Source organism: Anomaloglossus baeobatrachus, chromosome 1 (assembly GCF_048569485.1).
Source record: "Anomaloglossus baeobatrachus isolate aAnoBae1 chromosome 1, aAnoBae1.hap1, whole genome shotgun sequence".
In the NCBI taxonomy this organism is placed as follows: domain Eukaryota; kingdom Metazoa; phylum Chordata; class Amphibia; order Anura; family Aromobatidae; genus Anomaloglossus; species Anomaloglossus baeobatrachus.
This window is the reverse complement of record NC_134353.1, coordinates 597569897-597586951: the sequence shown is the minus strand read 5'-3', so window position 1 is coordinate 597586951 and position 17055 is coordinate 597569897. Positions and strand designations below refer to the sequence as shown.

The following is a 17055-nucleotide window of genomic DNA, read 5'->3' as shown; positions in this document are numbered from 1 at the left end:
TTTGTTTATTGCAACTAAGTAAATCCGTAACCGTCAAGCGTGTTGAGCCTGCAGGACTTTTTGCATGAACTTTTGCATCTTCTTGAACTTTTATGGACCAATAGACCACAGAACTGGTAGTGGTCAAAAACTTTCTTATATTTACCATACTCACATTTTGCAGCGGAAGGACTGCATTTTTCTGTTTTATTGGTTTTTGTAATTTTTATTTTTTTAAGACTTTGTACTACTCTTTATTGTTCCTAATGTTTTATAAGTTTGTGTTTTCAGTCCAGGAGTACTGAATTTAACTAAGGGGGAATGTGGCACCCCAGGGTTCAGTTGCCACAAATATACCTGTACCTGGGCAGGGAAGGATCTCCACATTAGGTAATCCCACATACAACATTTCCACTCCAAGCCTGGAGGGGGAGCTCTACAAGTCGAGTTCAGGTGAGGTCCCCTTTAAAGCCAGGTTTGGAGGCGGAGTCAGAGAGACAGTTGACAGTTGGAGAAAAGGAGACTGTGCGAGCAGAGAGTGAGGGAAGACATCAAAATGGAGAGGGCAGTGCTTAGCCCGCACAAGTAACTGTGTGACCGCCTGAGGGATCAAGAGTGAGGCAAAAGAGGAGTGACCGGGGAGGTGGAGCCAGATCGGTTCATCCCCAAGGAACAGCGCTGATTATCGGACACCGGCATCCGAGATTGTGAGGGATCTAATCTGCCCAGCAATAAAGACCGGGGGCCAGGAAGACTGCAGATCTCCTGGCCACAGCAGCACCTGAAGGCAAAGCTGCTACACAGAGCTTAGGGACCGCAGTGAGTACAGCAGTGCCCCTTAGAGAAGCTCCCGCCGCCTGCCATACAGGTGAAGACAGTGAGAGAGGGACAAGGTATAGCTACAGGCAGCCTAGTACCAAGGAGAGACACAGCGCAGCAGGGAGGCCACACAACTGACCTGGTGCAGAGATCCTGAACTGTTCCCAGATTACCCAAAAAAAAACTGTAACATCAGAAACTGAACCCCTTTTTAACACCTGCAAGTAAAATCTGGTCAGAGTTAATGAATTGGTGTGACGCACTTTATTTCTTCATCTGAGGAGCCATAGGCTGCTGCACTAAAGTGACAGTTGAAAAGGCTGTGAGGAAAAACGGCCGCCATATCTGTGTACTACTAAAACTGCCCTGGGGACCCCGCTTCACCTACTGGAAGCGTAAACAACTGGCTGCCTAACCATCACCCCAGAGGTCTGACCTGCAGCCTCAGTAACCATACTGGAACTGTAGGTGGCGTCACAAAATACTTTTATTTATTTATTTTTTTTTTCTTTATTATTTTTTTTTTTATTATTTATTGACTTTCAGCGACCACCAGGGCCACGGAACCGGGCACAGGCCCCCGTGACATAATCCCATTAACCAACACCCGGAACCGAGTACCCCACGGCCCTGGGGCAGGTCACTTATGTAGCAATATAACATTTTTGCAATTTACAGAAGTAGCAGAAGTTCTTACTAGTATATATAGGGCAGCACGGTGGCTCAGTGGTTAGCACTGCAGCCTTGCAACGCTGGTGTCCTGGGTTCAAATCCCACCAAGGACACCATCCGCAAGGAGTTGGTATGTTCTCCCCGTGTTTGCGTGGGTTTCCTCCTGGTACTCCGGTTTCCTCCCACATTCCAAAAATATACTGATAAGGAATTTAGATTGTGAGTCCCAATGGGACAGTGTTGCTGAAATGTATGTAAATCTCTGCAAAATATGTTAATGCTATATAAAAATAAAGATTATTATTACTATTATAGAAATAATATGTAACAGCACCCTGAAATTAATGAATACATGAATTCCACTATTTGTACACACGCCAAAAAAGTCATGTACTTAAAGTTTTGAGCACAATTGTGTAAATCCATCCACCAAGGTGACCTCTTTCACATGGGACACGGATTTTACAGACTCGCCTCTACATGTGCCTCGCTATGTATCAAATGAACTGGGGAGAAACAGGATCCAGCTATACTTTTCTAAATAGTCTCATTGCCACTGTGTACTACAAGGCCATAAACGCATTAGCCCCACAGCCTGCTGCCATTCCAGAGGACAATTACAGGACCATCCTTCTCTTCCGATTGCACCCAAGGCCTCATTCACATGTCTGCGTTTAAACACGTATGTACCCATGACGTCGGTATTTTGTGTCCGCAGTGTGACATGAGTGTCGGTTTTTACCATCAGTGTCAACAGGGTTTTTACAAATGAATAAATAAAATCACACAGCTTCTCCAATACTATTCAAAGTTAAACACGGACAGCACAAAGATAGGACACATCCGTGTACTGTACTTGTATTTCACTGACCCATTCACTTATAATGGCACTTTTCATCCGTGATACAAGGACAAGTTTCCGTGACTTTTGCATCAGTGTAAAGTCCATGATTAACAATGTAATAAATAGTAGAAGCTTAGTCATCTATTTATTTATGCATACATGAAAAACACTGAGGAAACACTGACAGTAAAAAAGTGACACAGACCAAACACTGATGGTAAAAAGTGACACACGGACTAAACACCGATGGTAAAAACTGACACACGGACCAAACAGTGACGGTAAAAAGTGAGACACGGACCAAACACTGATGGTAAAAAGTGAGACACGGACCAAACACTGATGGTAAAAAGTGAGACACTGACCAAACACCGATGGTAAAAACTGACACACGGACCAAACACTGATGGTAAAAAGTGAGACACGGACCAAACACTGATGGTAAAAAGTGAGACACGGACCAAACACTGATGGTAAAAAGTGAGACACGGACCAAACACTGATGGTAAAAAGTGAGACACGGACCAAACACTGATGGTAAAAAGTGAGACACGGACCAAACACTGATGGTAAAAAGTGACACACGGACCAAACACTGATGGTAAAAAGCATACCTCCCAACATTCAAAGATGAGAAAGAGGGACAAAGTATGCAGCGCGCTACGCGCGCCGCGGCAATTTTAAGCCACGCCCCTAACCACACCCATTTTGCAATTTGTCATGCCCACATCCAATCCTTTTCAGCACTGCTGATCACATTGTATAAGGCTGCGTGCCCATGATCAGTATTTGCAGCATTTTGGATGTAGCGTGTTTTTGCTGTGTCCGCATTGTACAGTACAAGCACAGTGGAGGGATTTCTAGAAACCCCGTGCCCACTGTGCTTGTTTTTTCTGCAGCAAACACTGACCTGCGGAGTGTCTTTCCAGACTGCAGCATATCAATTGTTTGCTGCAGTTGCATGCGTCCTCCGTAGGGAGAACACAGCAGGAGACCGCAGCGCACTGAACCCTGATCGTGGGCAGAGGCAGCTGCGTTCTCCTGCGGAGGAGATGTGCAGCCCCGCAGGTCAGGACCCGCTGCCTCCAGGACACAGCGAGTCCTGATCGTGGGCACAGGCAGCTGTGGTCTCCTGCGGAGGAGACGTGCAGCCCCGCAGCTCAGGACCCGCTGCCTCCAGGACACAGTGAGTCCTGATCATGGGCACAGGCAGCTGTGGTCTCCTGCGGAGGAGACGTGCAGCCCCGCAGCTCAGGACCCGCTGCCTCCAGGACACAGCGAGTCCTGATCGTGGGCACAGGCAGCTGTGGTCTCCTGCGGAGGAGACGTGCAGCCCCGCAGATCAGGACGCGCTGCCTCCAGGACACAGCGAGTCCTGATCGTGGGCACAGGCAGCTGTGGTATCCTGCGGAGGAGACGTGCAGCCCCGCAGGTCAGGACCCGCTGCCTCCAGGACACAGCGAGTCCTGATCGTGGGCACAGGCAGCTGTGGTCTCCTGCGGAGGAGACGTGCAGCCCCGCAGCTCAGGACCCGCTGCCTCCAGGATACAGCGAGTCCTGATCGTGGGCACAGGCAGCTGTGGTCTCCTGCGGAGGAGACGTGCAGCCCCGCAGATCAGGACGCGCTGCCTCCAGGATACAGCGAGTCCTGATCTTGGGCACAGGCAGCTGTGGTCTCCTGCGGAGGAGACGTGCAGCCCCGCAGATCAGGACGCGCTGCCTCCAGGATACAGCGAGTCCTGATCGTGGGCACAGGCAGCTGTGGTCTCCTGCGGAGGAGACGTGCAGCCCCGCAGATCAGGACGCGCTGCCTCCAGGATACAGCGAGTCCTGATCGTGGGCACAGGCAGCTGTGGTCTCCTGCGGAGGAGACGTGCAGCCCCGCAGATCAGGACGCGCTGCCTCCAGGATACAGCGAGTCCTGATCGTGGGCACAGGCAGCTGTGGTCTCCTGCAGAGGAGACGTGCAGCCCCGCAGATCAGGACGCGCTGCCTCCAGGATACAGCGAGTCCTGATCGTGGGCACAGGCAGCTGTGGTCTCCTGCGGAGGAGACGTGCAGCCCCACAGATCAGGACGCGCTGCCTCCAGGATACAGCGAGTCCTGATCGTGGGCACAGGCAGCTGTGGTCTCCTGCGGAGGAGACGTGCAGCCCCGCAGATCAGGACGCGCTGCCTCCAGGATACAGCGAGTCCTGATCGTGGGCACAGGCAGCTGTGGTCTCCTGCGGAGGAGACGTGCAGCCCCGCAGATCAGGACGCGCTGCCTCCAGGACACAGAGAGTCCTGATCGTGGGCACAGGCATACGCACATATACGGTACATATTTGAAGACAAATTCCCTAAAATAAATATAAACAGACAAATCTATACACAGTCATCTGCACTGACATACATAGATATATACATCATACATATACACACATTGGAGGTAATAATATGGGGAAGCCGGCAGCAGCCGCACTCACCTACCCCGCTTGTCTCTATCCAGCTCCTCCTCGGCATGTGATCACTTGGCAACACTTTAACAGACCTAGCCACGCACAGTACACACTGACACCGCTGTGTATGTATCAAGGGAGGATGGGGGTTTTATATACTATAATTATAATATATATATATATATATATATATATATATATATACACACACACACACACACTGTATATATACAGTACATACAGCACAGGAGGGGCTGGGGGCTACAGTACATACAGCACAGGAGGGGCTGGGGGCTACAGTATATACAGCACAGGAGGGGCTGGGGGCTACAGTATATACAGCACAGGAGGGGCTGGGGGCTACAGTATATACAGCACAGGAGGGGCTGGGGGCTACAGTATATACAGCACAGGAGGGGCTGGGGGCTACAGTATATACAGCACAGGAGGGGCTGGGGGCTACAGTATATACAGCACAGGAGGGGCTGGGGGCTACAGTATATACAGCACAGGAGGGGCTGGGGGCTACAGTATATACAGCACAGGAGGGGCTGGGGCTACAGTATATACAGCACAGGAGGGTCTTGGGGCATAGACAGTACTTGAGGGGCATACATATTAGGCCTGTTTCAGATGTCAGTGATTCTGGTATGCATGTGCTACTTTTTATACGTACCAGAATCACTGACCTATGCAGACCAATCATAATCAATGGGTCTGCACACACATCAGTGATTTTTTACTGACCGTTTCTCCGTGCGGCGTACATGCGTATCCGTGATTGCCGCACAGAAACATGTCTGCTTTTTTTCTGGCATCACTGATGTCCCACAGACCACACTATGGTGTGATCCGTGAAACATGTACCAGAAAAACACGGACATTTAAAATAAAAATCTTTTTCAACTCACCTTCTCCAGCGATGCGGAGTTCGGCAGCTGCCCTCTGCTTCTTCCTGCCTCGCTCATTATGGCATGCATATTCATTTATGCAGCCAGAGCCGACCCGGAAGCAGCTGCAGAGGTGATAGAGCGGTGGCTGGATGCTGAATCGCGGGACTCTTCAGCACCACGGAGAGCAGGAGCGGGGGCAGGTGAGTATATGTCCATGTGCAAACACGGAGTACGGATCACGTATCATGGATTGCACATGGACAACCACTTTGTGCCGTGAATCACGGAGTATGAAGGAACATATGCGTGTTTAACACGTCAGTGAAGAACGTCTGTGTTTTTCACTGAGGGGCATACACGTTACTAAGGGGTACACACATTACTGGGGGAAATACACTTTACTGTGGGGCATACAAATTACTGGTAGCATAGATATTACTAAGGCTACTTTCACACATCCGGTTTGAGCACTGCGGCTCATTCCGGCTGTGAAACCTATGCAACGGATGCGGCGAAAACACCGCATCCTTTGCATAAGTTTTTACATGCGGCCGGTCCGTTTTTTTCCGGTTGCGGCACGCTACTGAGCATGCGCAGTGAAAGAAACCGCATGCGGCGGCCGGATGCGTTTTTTTCCGCATCGCGCCGCATCCGGCGTCCATAGGCATGCATTGAAAATGCGTCGCAGCGGCCGGATGCGACACGATGCGTTATTTTTTGCCGGAGCAAAAAACGTTGCAGGCAACGTTCCATCCGGCCGTGGCATCGGCTAAATCTGCCGAATGCGGCAAAAACCGGACCGAACGCAAGCCCATGCGGCACAATACGGCACTAATGTAAGTCTATGCAAAAAAAAAACGCAACCGGCGGCAAAAAAAACGGTTGCGGTTTTTCTGCAGAGTGCCGTATTGTGCCGCAGAGCAAAAACCGGATGTGTGAAAGTAGCCTAAGGGGCATATAGCTCTGGTGTTGGGGCTTATACAGATCTGGGGGCACATACAGCTCTGATGGGGTGGCTGGGGGCACACAGATCTGGTGAGGGGGGGTGGCTGGAGGCATATAGCTCTGGTGAGGAGAGGGCTGCTGGGCCATACATATCTGGTGAGGGGGGGGGCTGGGATATAATATCTGGTGGGAGGGGGCTGGAGGCATACAGAGCTGGGGGGTGCTGGGGGGCATATAGATCTGATGGGGTGGCTGGGGGGTATACAAATCTGGTGTGGGGGCTGGGGGACATACAAATCTGGTGAGGGGGTGGCTGGAGGCATATAGCTCTGGTGATGAGAGGGCTGCTGGGGCATACAGATCTGGTGGGAGGGGGCTGGGGGCATACAGAGCTGGGGGGTGCTGGGGGGGTATATAGATCTGGTGGGGAGACATACAAATTTGGTGAGGGGGCCATACAGATGTGGTGAGGGGGGTGACTGGAGGCATATAGCTCTGGTCAGGAGGGGGTTGGGGCATACAGCTTTGGGTAGGTGGGGGGTGGTCACATACAGCGTTCCTTGGTGTAAAGGTCCAGTCACACTAAGCAACTTACCAGCGATCCCAACAACGATAGGGATCGCTGGTAAGTTGCTAGGAGGTTGCTGGTGAGATGTCACACTGCGACGCTCCAGCGATCCCACCAGCAACCTGACCTGGCAGGGATCGCTGGAGCGTCGCTACACGAGTTGCTGGTGAGCTCACCAGCAACCAGTGACCAGCCCCCAGCGCCGCGTGGAAGATGCTGCGCTTGGTAACTAAGGTAAATATCGGGTAACCAACCCGATATTTACCTTGGTTACCAGTGCACGGAGCTACACGTGCAGAGAACAGGGAGCAGCGCACACTGAGCGCTGGCTCCCTGCTCTCCTAGTTACAGCACACATCGGGTTAATTACCCGATGTGTGCTGCAGCTACACGTGCAGAGAACAGGGAGCAGCGCACACCGCTTAGCGCTGGCTCCCTGCTCTCCTAGCTACAGCACACATCGGGTTAATTACCCGATGTGTGCTGCAGCTAAATGTGCACAGAGCAGGGAGCAGCGCACAATGCTTAGCGCTGGCTCCCTGCTCTCCTAGCAACAGCACACATCGGGTTAATTAACCCGATGTGTCCTGCAGCTACATGTGCTCTGGCGGCCCTATGATTGCCGCATCTGTGTTTCCACGACAGCGGTCTCTTTTGTATGTGCACAGAGCAGGAGCTGGCACTGACAGTGAGAGAGGCGGAGGCTGGTAACAAAGGTAAATATCGGGTAACCAAGGACAGGGCTTCTTGGTTACCCGATGTTTACATTGGTTACCAGCCTCCGCAGAAGCCGGCTCCTGCTGCCTGCACATTTAGTTGTTGCTGTCTCGCTGTCACACACAGCGATGTGTGCTTCACAGCAGGACAGCAACAACTAAAAAATGGCCCAGGACATTCAGCAACAACCAACGACCTCACAGCAGGGGCCAGGTTGTTGCTGGATGTCACACACAGCAACATCGCTAGCAACGTCACAAAAGTTGTTCCTTAGCAGCGATGTTGCTAGCGATGTTGCTTAGTGTGACGGTGCCTTTAGCTGCTCTTCCTGCAGTCTCTTTATCTGTGGACAGAGCTCAGCATGTTGCTCGGTAGCTCCGCCCACAGATGCACTTCCGTACACAAACAGCCCAGCAGTGAGCAGTGAGTGCACGCTGAGCTGCAGATTTAAAGTGCCGGCAGCCAGAGTGCTGCTGCCGCCCACCCATAACAGCGGCAGCACAGAGCCAAGCAGTGAAGCAGCGCTCGGCTCTGCTCTGCTCATGTGCATTAGGAGGGTGAGAAAGTCAGACGGGGAGAGAGCGGGTGGACGGAGCCATGGGTGGGACAAAAAGCCTCACGATCGTGACACCGGGACACCCGCTGAAATCCGGTACAGTCCCGCTGTATCCGGGACGGTTGGGAGGTATGAAAAAGTGACACACGGACCAAACACTGATGGTAAAAAGTGACACACGGACCAAACACTGATGGTAAAAAGTGACACACGGACCAAACACTGATGGTAAACAGTGACACACGGACCAAACACTGATGGTAAAAACTGACACACGGACCAAACACTGATGGTGAAAATTGGCACACGGACCAAACATTGATGGTAAAATCGTATACAAAACACTGATGACAGCCGTAGCATTTTTTTGAGTATGTGAAGAAACATGGACATTTCAGTGAGGCCTACAGGAGTATCCGGATCACCTCAGCTTGCAAGACAAAAAATTTAGTAAATATCTGTGTTAGCCGGCTGCTGGAGTACCGTATATTTTTTCTTGCAACTCAGTGTTCCTTTGTCTTTTCTTTTGGAAATTTATGAAAAAATGAACAGCCTTTGTACAGCCACGTGCACACGTTCAGTATTTAGTGAGTTTTTTACCTCAGGATTTGTAAGCCAAAACCAGGAGTGGGACAATCAGAGGAAATGTATAATAGAAACACGGCAACACTTCTGTATTTATCACCCACTCCTGGTTGTGACTACTTACAAATACTGAGGTAAAAACTCACCAAATACTCAACGTGTGCCCTTGGCCTCTTCTGCTTGTCCACAGGGTGTGTCTCTACACAGACTGAAGCCGTTAGCAGTGGCTGGACAGTCTTTTAGAATGGAGAAATCCATAGTTTGGGTAATGCGTGGTTCTTCTTCACTGTCTCATGCTGGTATGGCTAGGCCAGCCAAACGTCATTTCTCTTGGCAGCCCTACACCCTTTTGTGGGTCATCAGAGAGCCCGGTCACTGCAATCACAGTGTATCTATCAAAGTAGACAAAATATCTGCATTGCTAGCAGGCAAACAGCATACAATTGAAATATCACAGAACAGTTTCTCGAAATTATGGCCAACAATATGTGGCGCCCCAGGACCTGGTCGCCACAACAGCATTGCCCTCCCAAAGGGTTAATGCTGAGCCTGGAGGTAATTGGGAGGTCCATTGGCCAGTAAGTTTAACATCCAACGCAGTTCTCCCTCCGGCCAGCAGGGGGAGCTCTGAACCTGGAATTCCAGGGAGCATTCCTTAAGTCTGACCTGAGGGAGGAAGTAGTGTTCAGTCTGTAGAGAGAAGTGATAGCAAGCAGACGCAGAGTGTGCTGTCCTGTGGATCTGGGGCCTAGAGCTGGAGCAGCTTGGCCCAGGGAAGCAGGAGTAGCAGAGAGGGGACTCTGACATCGGAGTCTGTGGCCACCAGGCCTTAAAATATTCCCTGGTCGCCGAATCCGAAGGGCAGGAGAGCTGCAAGCACCTGGCCCATAAACAGCCCGAAGGTACAGCTGCATCATCAGGGCCCGGTGTGGACTCCAGCAGAGAAGCACCAGAGAGGGCCTGCGCAGCCTACCACCGAGGGAAAGGGACGTACCACCGGTCCCAGCAGCAAGAGGGCCATTGCTAAATCCAGAGAGCAGGGTCCTATAATAGTAAAGAAAAGAACAGGAGTAGGCCTCATACTCAGCTGGCCAAAAAGATCACCCCAAGTACTTCCAGGCCGACCGGATCCCCTTCACCCCCTGTGACGGTCTCCCAGGACTGGACTGTTCTTAAAGTAAAAGAGGAGAAGGTAAAGAGACTGTTGTTTGTGCCTGGTTCTTTCATTGCCTGTCGGCCCTGCACCGTGTTATCCACACAACACCATAGACTTTCACGAGCACCAACAGTGTCCCCGGGGCACCGCTCCACCTGTGGGGAGCAGTACCACCATTGCTGCCGTATCATCACCCCGGAGGTCTCACACAGCAGCGGCGGCTTAATAGCCGCAAACCACAGGTGGCGTCACGAAACAAATACTTTAATTGCTCCCAAGTCACCAGCCATATTTATACTGACACCCACCAGGGCCACGGAGTCGGGCCCCGCCACCACTGACTACACCCGAACTAGTCCGGCCCGGCACCGGGTCTCCCATAGCCCTGGGGTGGGCGAGTCAACTTCATATCAAGTTTCAGAAAAAAAAACAATTGGAAACAACTTTTGTTGTGAGTGAGGTGAAAAAAAGGCAAGAGTCGACATTACTTTGTGGGTTTTGGTTTCATGGTTTTCATTATTATGTGTTAAAATTTACCTGGCAACTAGAGTTGAGCGGACTGCCAATAATCCGGGTCCGGCGGATTAGCGGCGGGTTGACAAAAGTCCGGATCCAGAATTCGGGCCCATATATGTAAATGGGGAGCGGAATCCGGAGAGAGAGAGAGAGAGAGAAGAGAAGAGAAGAGAAGAGAAGAGAAGAGAAGAGAAGAGAAGAGAAGAGAAGAGAAGAGAAGAGAAGAGAAGAGAAGAGAGAGAGAGGAAGAGAGAGAGAGGAAGAGAGAGGGGAGAGGGGAGAGAGAGGAGAGGGGAGAGAGAGAGAGGAGAGAGAGGAGAGGGAGAGGGAGGAGAGAGAGGGAGAGGGAGGAGAGAGAGGGAGAGGGAGGAGAGAGAGGGAGAGGGAGGAGAGAGAGAGAGAGAGAGAGAGGGAGGAGAGAGAGAGAGGGAGGAGAGAGAGAGAGAGAGGGAGGAGAGAGAGAGAGAGAGGGAGGAGAGAGAGAGAGGGAGGAGAGAGAGAGAGAGGGAGGAGAGAGAGAGAGAGGGAGGAGAGAGAGAGAGAGGGAGGAGAGAGAGAGAGAGGGAGGAGAGAGAGAGAGAGGAAGAGAGAGGGGAGAGGGGAGAGAGAGGAGAGAGAGGAGAGGGAGAGAGAGAGAGGAGAGAGAGGAGAGGGAGAGGGAGGAGAGAGAGGGAGAGGGAGGAGAGAGAGGGAGAGGGAGGAGAGAGAGAGAGAGGGAGGAGAGAGAGAGAGAGAGAGGGAGGAGAGAGAGAGAGAGAGGGAAGAGAGAGAGAGGGAAGAGAGAGGGAAGAGAGAGAGAGGGAAGAGAGAGGGAAGAGAGAGAGGGAAGAGAGAGAGAGAGAGAGAGAGAGGGAAGAGAGAGGGAAGAGAGAGAGGGAAGAGAGAGAGAGAGAGAGAGGGAAGAGAGAGAGAGAGAGGGAAGAGAGAGAGAGAGAGAGAGAGAGAGAGAGAGAGAGAGGAAAAAAAAAAAAAAAAAAAAAAAAGGAAGAAGAAGAAGAAGAAGAAGAAGAAGAAGAAGAAGAAGAAGAAGAAGAAGAAGAAGAAGAAGAAGAAGAAGGATCGGGATCGTGCAGCCGGAATCCCGCATCCGGGTCGGACCCGGATCTACCGCTGAAACCGCGCGGATCCGGATTTTGCCGGTCCGGGTCCGCTCAACACTACTGGCAACAGTATTCTTCAGATCATTACGATTACAGCAATACCAAACTTAGGGTACGTGCACACGATTAGGACCCGCTGCGTCCTGGAAACGTCGGGTCCTGACCTGCGGGCTGCGAGTCTCCTCCGCAGGAGAATGCAGCAGTTCGTGCCCACGATCAGGGTTCAGTGCGCCGTGGTCTCTCGCTTATGTTGTCTTTACGGAGGACGCTTGCAATTTGCAGAAAAGAATTGACATACTTGTGGCTCGGAAAGCTGCATCGCAGGTCAGTGTTTGCTGTGGGCCGTACACGCACAGTGGGTATGAGATTTTTAGAAATCCCACCCACTGTGCTTGTATTGTACAACGCAGCGTTTTGGATGCAGCTCAAACATGCGGCATCCAAACATTGATCATGTGCACGTACCCTTAAAAGTCTTTTTATTATACTTTGAGATTTTGCAATACAGACATTTTTTTCACTTCTTTAGCCATTCATTTGAATAAAAAGCGCTGTAAAAAACACTGGAAAAAAATGACATGCTGCCTCTTTCCAAAAACACAGCAAGGCTCAAAATAGGCATAGAAAAAAAAACAGCATGCGCACGAGATTTTATATATTTTAAAATTTATATAAAAACACAGCAAAAATATCAGGTTGGAACATACCCTATTACAGATCTTTGTAAGATGGTAAGAAAAAAAAATGGTTTGTATTATTATTTTCTAAAATCAGGCAATGGTGCTTTATAGGGGGATTTTTCACGAGGTGAGCTGTACTTGTTATTGTTACCATTTTGTGGTTTTGATCACTTTATATTGCATTTTTGGGGAAAAGCAGTGACTAAAAAATGCCAATTGTGATGCTTCGAGTATTGTTTTCTTTATGACATTTGATATAAAATTTAATTCAAACGTCACAACACCAAATATGTTTATTTAATTTTTTTTTCTTTATTAATGAACTGAGAAAAGGGGAGTCATTTAAACCTTTTTTTTATATTTTCTAAAAGAAAAAAAGTGCGGTACTTTATTTTTTAGTTTCCCTAGGGAGCTCAAAACTGGAATTATTTGATCACTTCTATTACAATATAGTATAAAGTGAAACTGCTCTACAAAGTCTCAGACATACTGTATGTATCTATGATGACAACCACCCCCTCCCCATCTGTAGTGCACAATGTTACTTTCGTCACTACATGACAAATATTTTTCTGTGGAACAAGGGCTGTCATATAAGCCAGGCCCAGTTACATCGGAACGCAGGGTTATGAGAATCCGCAACTCCGCCTGACAGTTGTGCCAGCGATCAGATGATCACTGGAACGAGTAGAGTGGAATATTTGTGCTATGTATACATAGTGTATACACACAGAGCATAGAGCCCCCAAGCTGGGGAGAATGAATGAGAGGGGTTGCCTTCGCAGGTTTCATGGAATGGCCTCAGATCTCTGGCCTGAATTTAACAGCCTCAGGGCTCGTGCACTCGAAGGCAATGTGCCCACGGGAGAAAACCCCTCCGGATTTTGCCGCAGAAAACTCGCGGATTTTCTTGATTTTCCAGATAAATCTGCAGGTTTACGCAAGTACAGACACTCCCCATGTTATCCTATGTGATTTAGGGAGTGCTGCATTAATGCTGCGGTATTTGTGGCTGTGGAAAATGCTGCGCATTTCCCGCAGCCGCACATAAATGCATGTCAATTATTCACGCAGAATTATCTGCGGAATTTCTGTCTTTTTACTATGGAGATACAGGGTGGGAAATCCGCAGGAATTCCGCATGAAACCCGAACTGTTTCCGCAGGTTTACCGCAGAAATACCACATCAATGGATAACTGTGGATTCCAGGGAGCTGCTGCGTGAACCTGCGGAAATACCTGCAGAAAAGTCTGTCCCGTGGGCACATAGCCTAATAATCAGATCCGTGCTATCCTTCAATATGACAGATAGAACTCATATTATTCTTTGGGGCCGTGCACATATCTGATTTTATCCTCGGACACAGTTTGTCCGATAAAAAACAAGAGCACGCATGATTTGCCCCTTCACCTCTATGGGTCCATGAAAAATATTGGTCCGCACTTGGATGACATCGAAGTGCAGTCAGATTTCACAGACCGACAATAAAGAATAGAAAGAGAAACTTTTATTTTCTCCACCTCCAAAAAAAATCGGATCACACGCTGATCACAGGGCCATAATAGGGCCAATATTCTCGGATGAGAGAAAAACGGTCTTGTGACCTAGCGTCATAGGCATATATGATGCTGTTGGGTCTGGAGACAAGGAGGGAGTCTAGGAAATCGCACTCCGCACACAGATGCCATTATTATTTAGTGCTACTTTTTATAGTCTTTAAAAGGGGGTGTTACTGGATTCTCGGGAGAGGCTGGCCTGCATAAATACCCTGCGAGTCACGCCCACTAGGTGAAGATCTTAAAAAGTAGCACTAAATAAAAAGGTCCATATCTCAGGAACCATATATCAGATTGCAAACAAACAAACCAAAAAGCAGAATACTCAGTAGAGCATCAATAATAAAATAAGTACAAAAACAATCCACTTTTGATCTGTTAACAGGTCCACAATCATGATAGGCGGTCAACAAGGCACGGTACTGTACATTGGGTTGGGACCATGCCTGGAGGACCATTGTGTAGGACAAGGCTTCAGTACCATGCACAACCATGACCAGCTGTACAAGGTAAACAGTGAATGGGCCACAGCGCTTGTCACTTTGTCCCCTTAAGTCAACTGTGGACAGGACTCAAAAAAACTCTTGAAGCTCTATTGTGGCTTCCATTTTCAGAGGAGGCCACAGCGCTCGGTCAGATCTATCAGTCCGGCAGCCAATGACCCCGATTTGAGTCTCTGATGCAGATGTGATCAGAGCCTTACTATGGAATCCCCATATTCTACAGAAGCGTCCTCAACTTCCATTCTCTACGGCCCTCAACTTTCCGTTCACAGACATGCCTGGCAGACTGGTAGCTGCCCATGATTTTCAATGTTAATGACTAGAGGAGTGTCGGGCAGCCCAATAAAGGAGGGTAATGGTGCTCTGTGTGACCATGTCATCACCCAGGCAAGGAGCACAGGATGTAAAGATATGGTCATGCCCAGTGCTGCCCCAATCATCGTGGTTCATGGGCGAAGGGAAACTCGTCAGGGTCAGCGTTTTGCATAAACTGGCTTGTTGCCGGAAGAAGCGAACCTCTAGCCTCCTGATCAGTGGGAGAACTAACAATGGAATCAACAGTAGTGATGAGCGAGTACGACCATGCTCGGGTGCCCAGTAGTTGATGTGGAAGGGTGCGACTCGAGTACTCAAGTATAATGGAAGGAAATGGGGGACTCGAGCATTTTTCCAGGAAATCTTCTAGAAAAATAGTTCGCCATTGACTTCCATTATACTCGGGTACTCGAGTGTACAAGTGAGCTCCAAAGACATACAGATAGGGACTCTAGATTGTGAGCCCCAATGGGGACAGTGTTGCCAATGTATGTAAAGCGCTGTGGAATTAATAGAGCTATATAAATGAATAAATATTATTATATTACATGAGAATGGCAGTGCCTGCTCATCACTAACCAGCACCTACTACGGTATATATCTATGTGGTGATGTTTTATTGTTGCTCTGGGGTTGGGTCAGTCTGGCTGTGTGCCCGCTCTACAGGAAGATGCATGGCACTCCGGGTTGGACCATGCATGCAGTGGAGGGGCCACTACCTTACATGCCATATGTGGAGTCCTGGGTGCCACTTCTGGGCACATAGCAGCAGTGCAGCCAGACGGCCATGCTGTACCGTGCCTGTGCTCTCCATGGCTCCAGTCTGGAGGCAGCCACCACACTGTGCCCCAGTGAGCCCCGGCAGTCACGAGATCACGCCTGGCACTGCTCCTGACGGGAGCTCTGCTGCCAGGGGCACATGTCACCCCGCAGGACGTCCACGGGCGTGTCACTCACCGCCCCATATGCCCAACTTCAGCTGCGAGCTGTCCAGATTCACCACATAGTCGCCCAGGAAGCGGTTCAGCACGTCCACCACCACGGACTCGAACACCATGGTGGCTCCTGCGCCCGGTGTCCCCGCTGCACACACTGCCGGGGCCGCCCCTCTCATGCGCAGTACACCCGGGCCTGCCTCCACCCTGCGCCCTCCCACCTCAGCCATGTGTAGAAAGTTGTGCTGTCACAGGCAGGACGGGGGAGGCCATGGCTGCAGCAGCGCCCGGTGCCTCGTACATGGCCCTGAGGGCAGGGTGTGCTGTGCCACCACTAATAGGGAAAACCACAGCTCACCCGGGGCCTTATATGCCACTATGGCCGGCTCCTCACCACACTCCCTTCTACTTTCCTTTTGGACATTAGACAATTGCATGAGAAGCAATTCCCTCTCATATCATGAGCAGTGTGCATATGTCCCTGTAGATAAACTCCCAGGGCAGCAGCTTTGGCTCCAGGGTCATGGCTGTCTGCAGTATAGGCAGTGATGGCAGGGCTTCAGCTCAGGTGACAGCCAGCAGATGAGTTTAACCCCTTCACCACACGGTGATTATTCATTTTTGTTTTTTCCTTCCCTTCTTCTAAGAGCCATAAGTTTTTTATTTTTCCATCAATATAGCCATATGAGGGCTTGTTTTTCTGTGGGACGAGTTGTACTTGTGATCGACCCCATTCACTCTGCCCCATATTGTACTAGAAAACGGGAAAAAAATTGTGGTAAAATTGCAAAAACGTGCTATTCCGCAATAGTTTTTTTTGGGTCTTTTATTCACCCTGTTCAGTATATGGTAAAACTGACCTGTCAGTATGATTCTGCAGGTTGGTGTGAGTTTGTAGATACCAAACATGTATAGTTTTATCTAAATGGTTAATAAAAAATTCTGAACTTTGTAAAAAAAAAAAAAAGTTCTTTTGTCGCCATTTCCTGAGACCCTTAGCGTTCTCATTTTTGGGTATCTGGGGTTCAGTGATGGCTTATTTCTTATGCCCTGAGCTGGTGTTTTTAATTATACCATTTGTGGATAGATGCGATATTTTGATCTCTTATTGCATTTTATTGTTATGTTGCAGAAACCAAAAAAAAAAAATTGGAATTCTGGCGTGTTTTTATCTCATGCCATGTACCGATCAGATTAATTTATGTTATATTTTGATAGATCGAGTATTTCTGAATGTGGTGATACCAAATATGTGTAATTTATTTTTCATTATGA

At 49.5% G+C, this 17055-nt stretch overlaps 1 protein-coding gene across 1 annotated transcript in view; it reads right to left on the bottom strand.

The window, feature by feature from the left end:
- The window catches only part of VPS13A (vacuolar protein sorting 13 homolog A), a 368017-nt gene extending 352068 nt beyond the window's left edge, over positions 1–15949 (bottom strand). The window contains exon 1 of the mRNA XM_075318171.1: positions 15803–15949. Within this exon, the coding sequence (XP_075174286.1) occupies positions 15803–15902 (100 nt within the window). The 5' untranslated portion in view covers positions 15903–15949. The remainder of the gene's footprint in view (positions 1–15802) is intronic.
- Positions 15950–17055: the final 1106 nt, after the last annotated feature.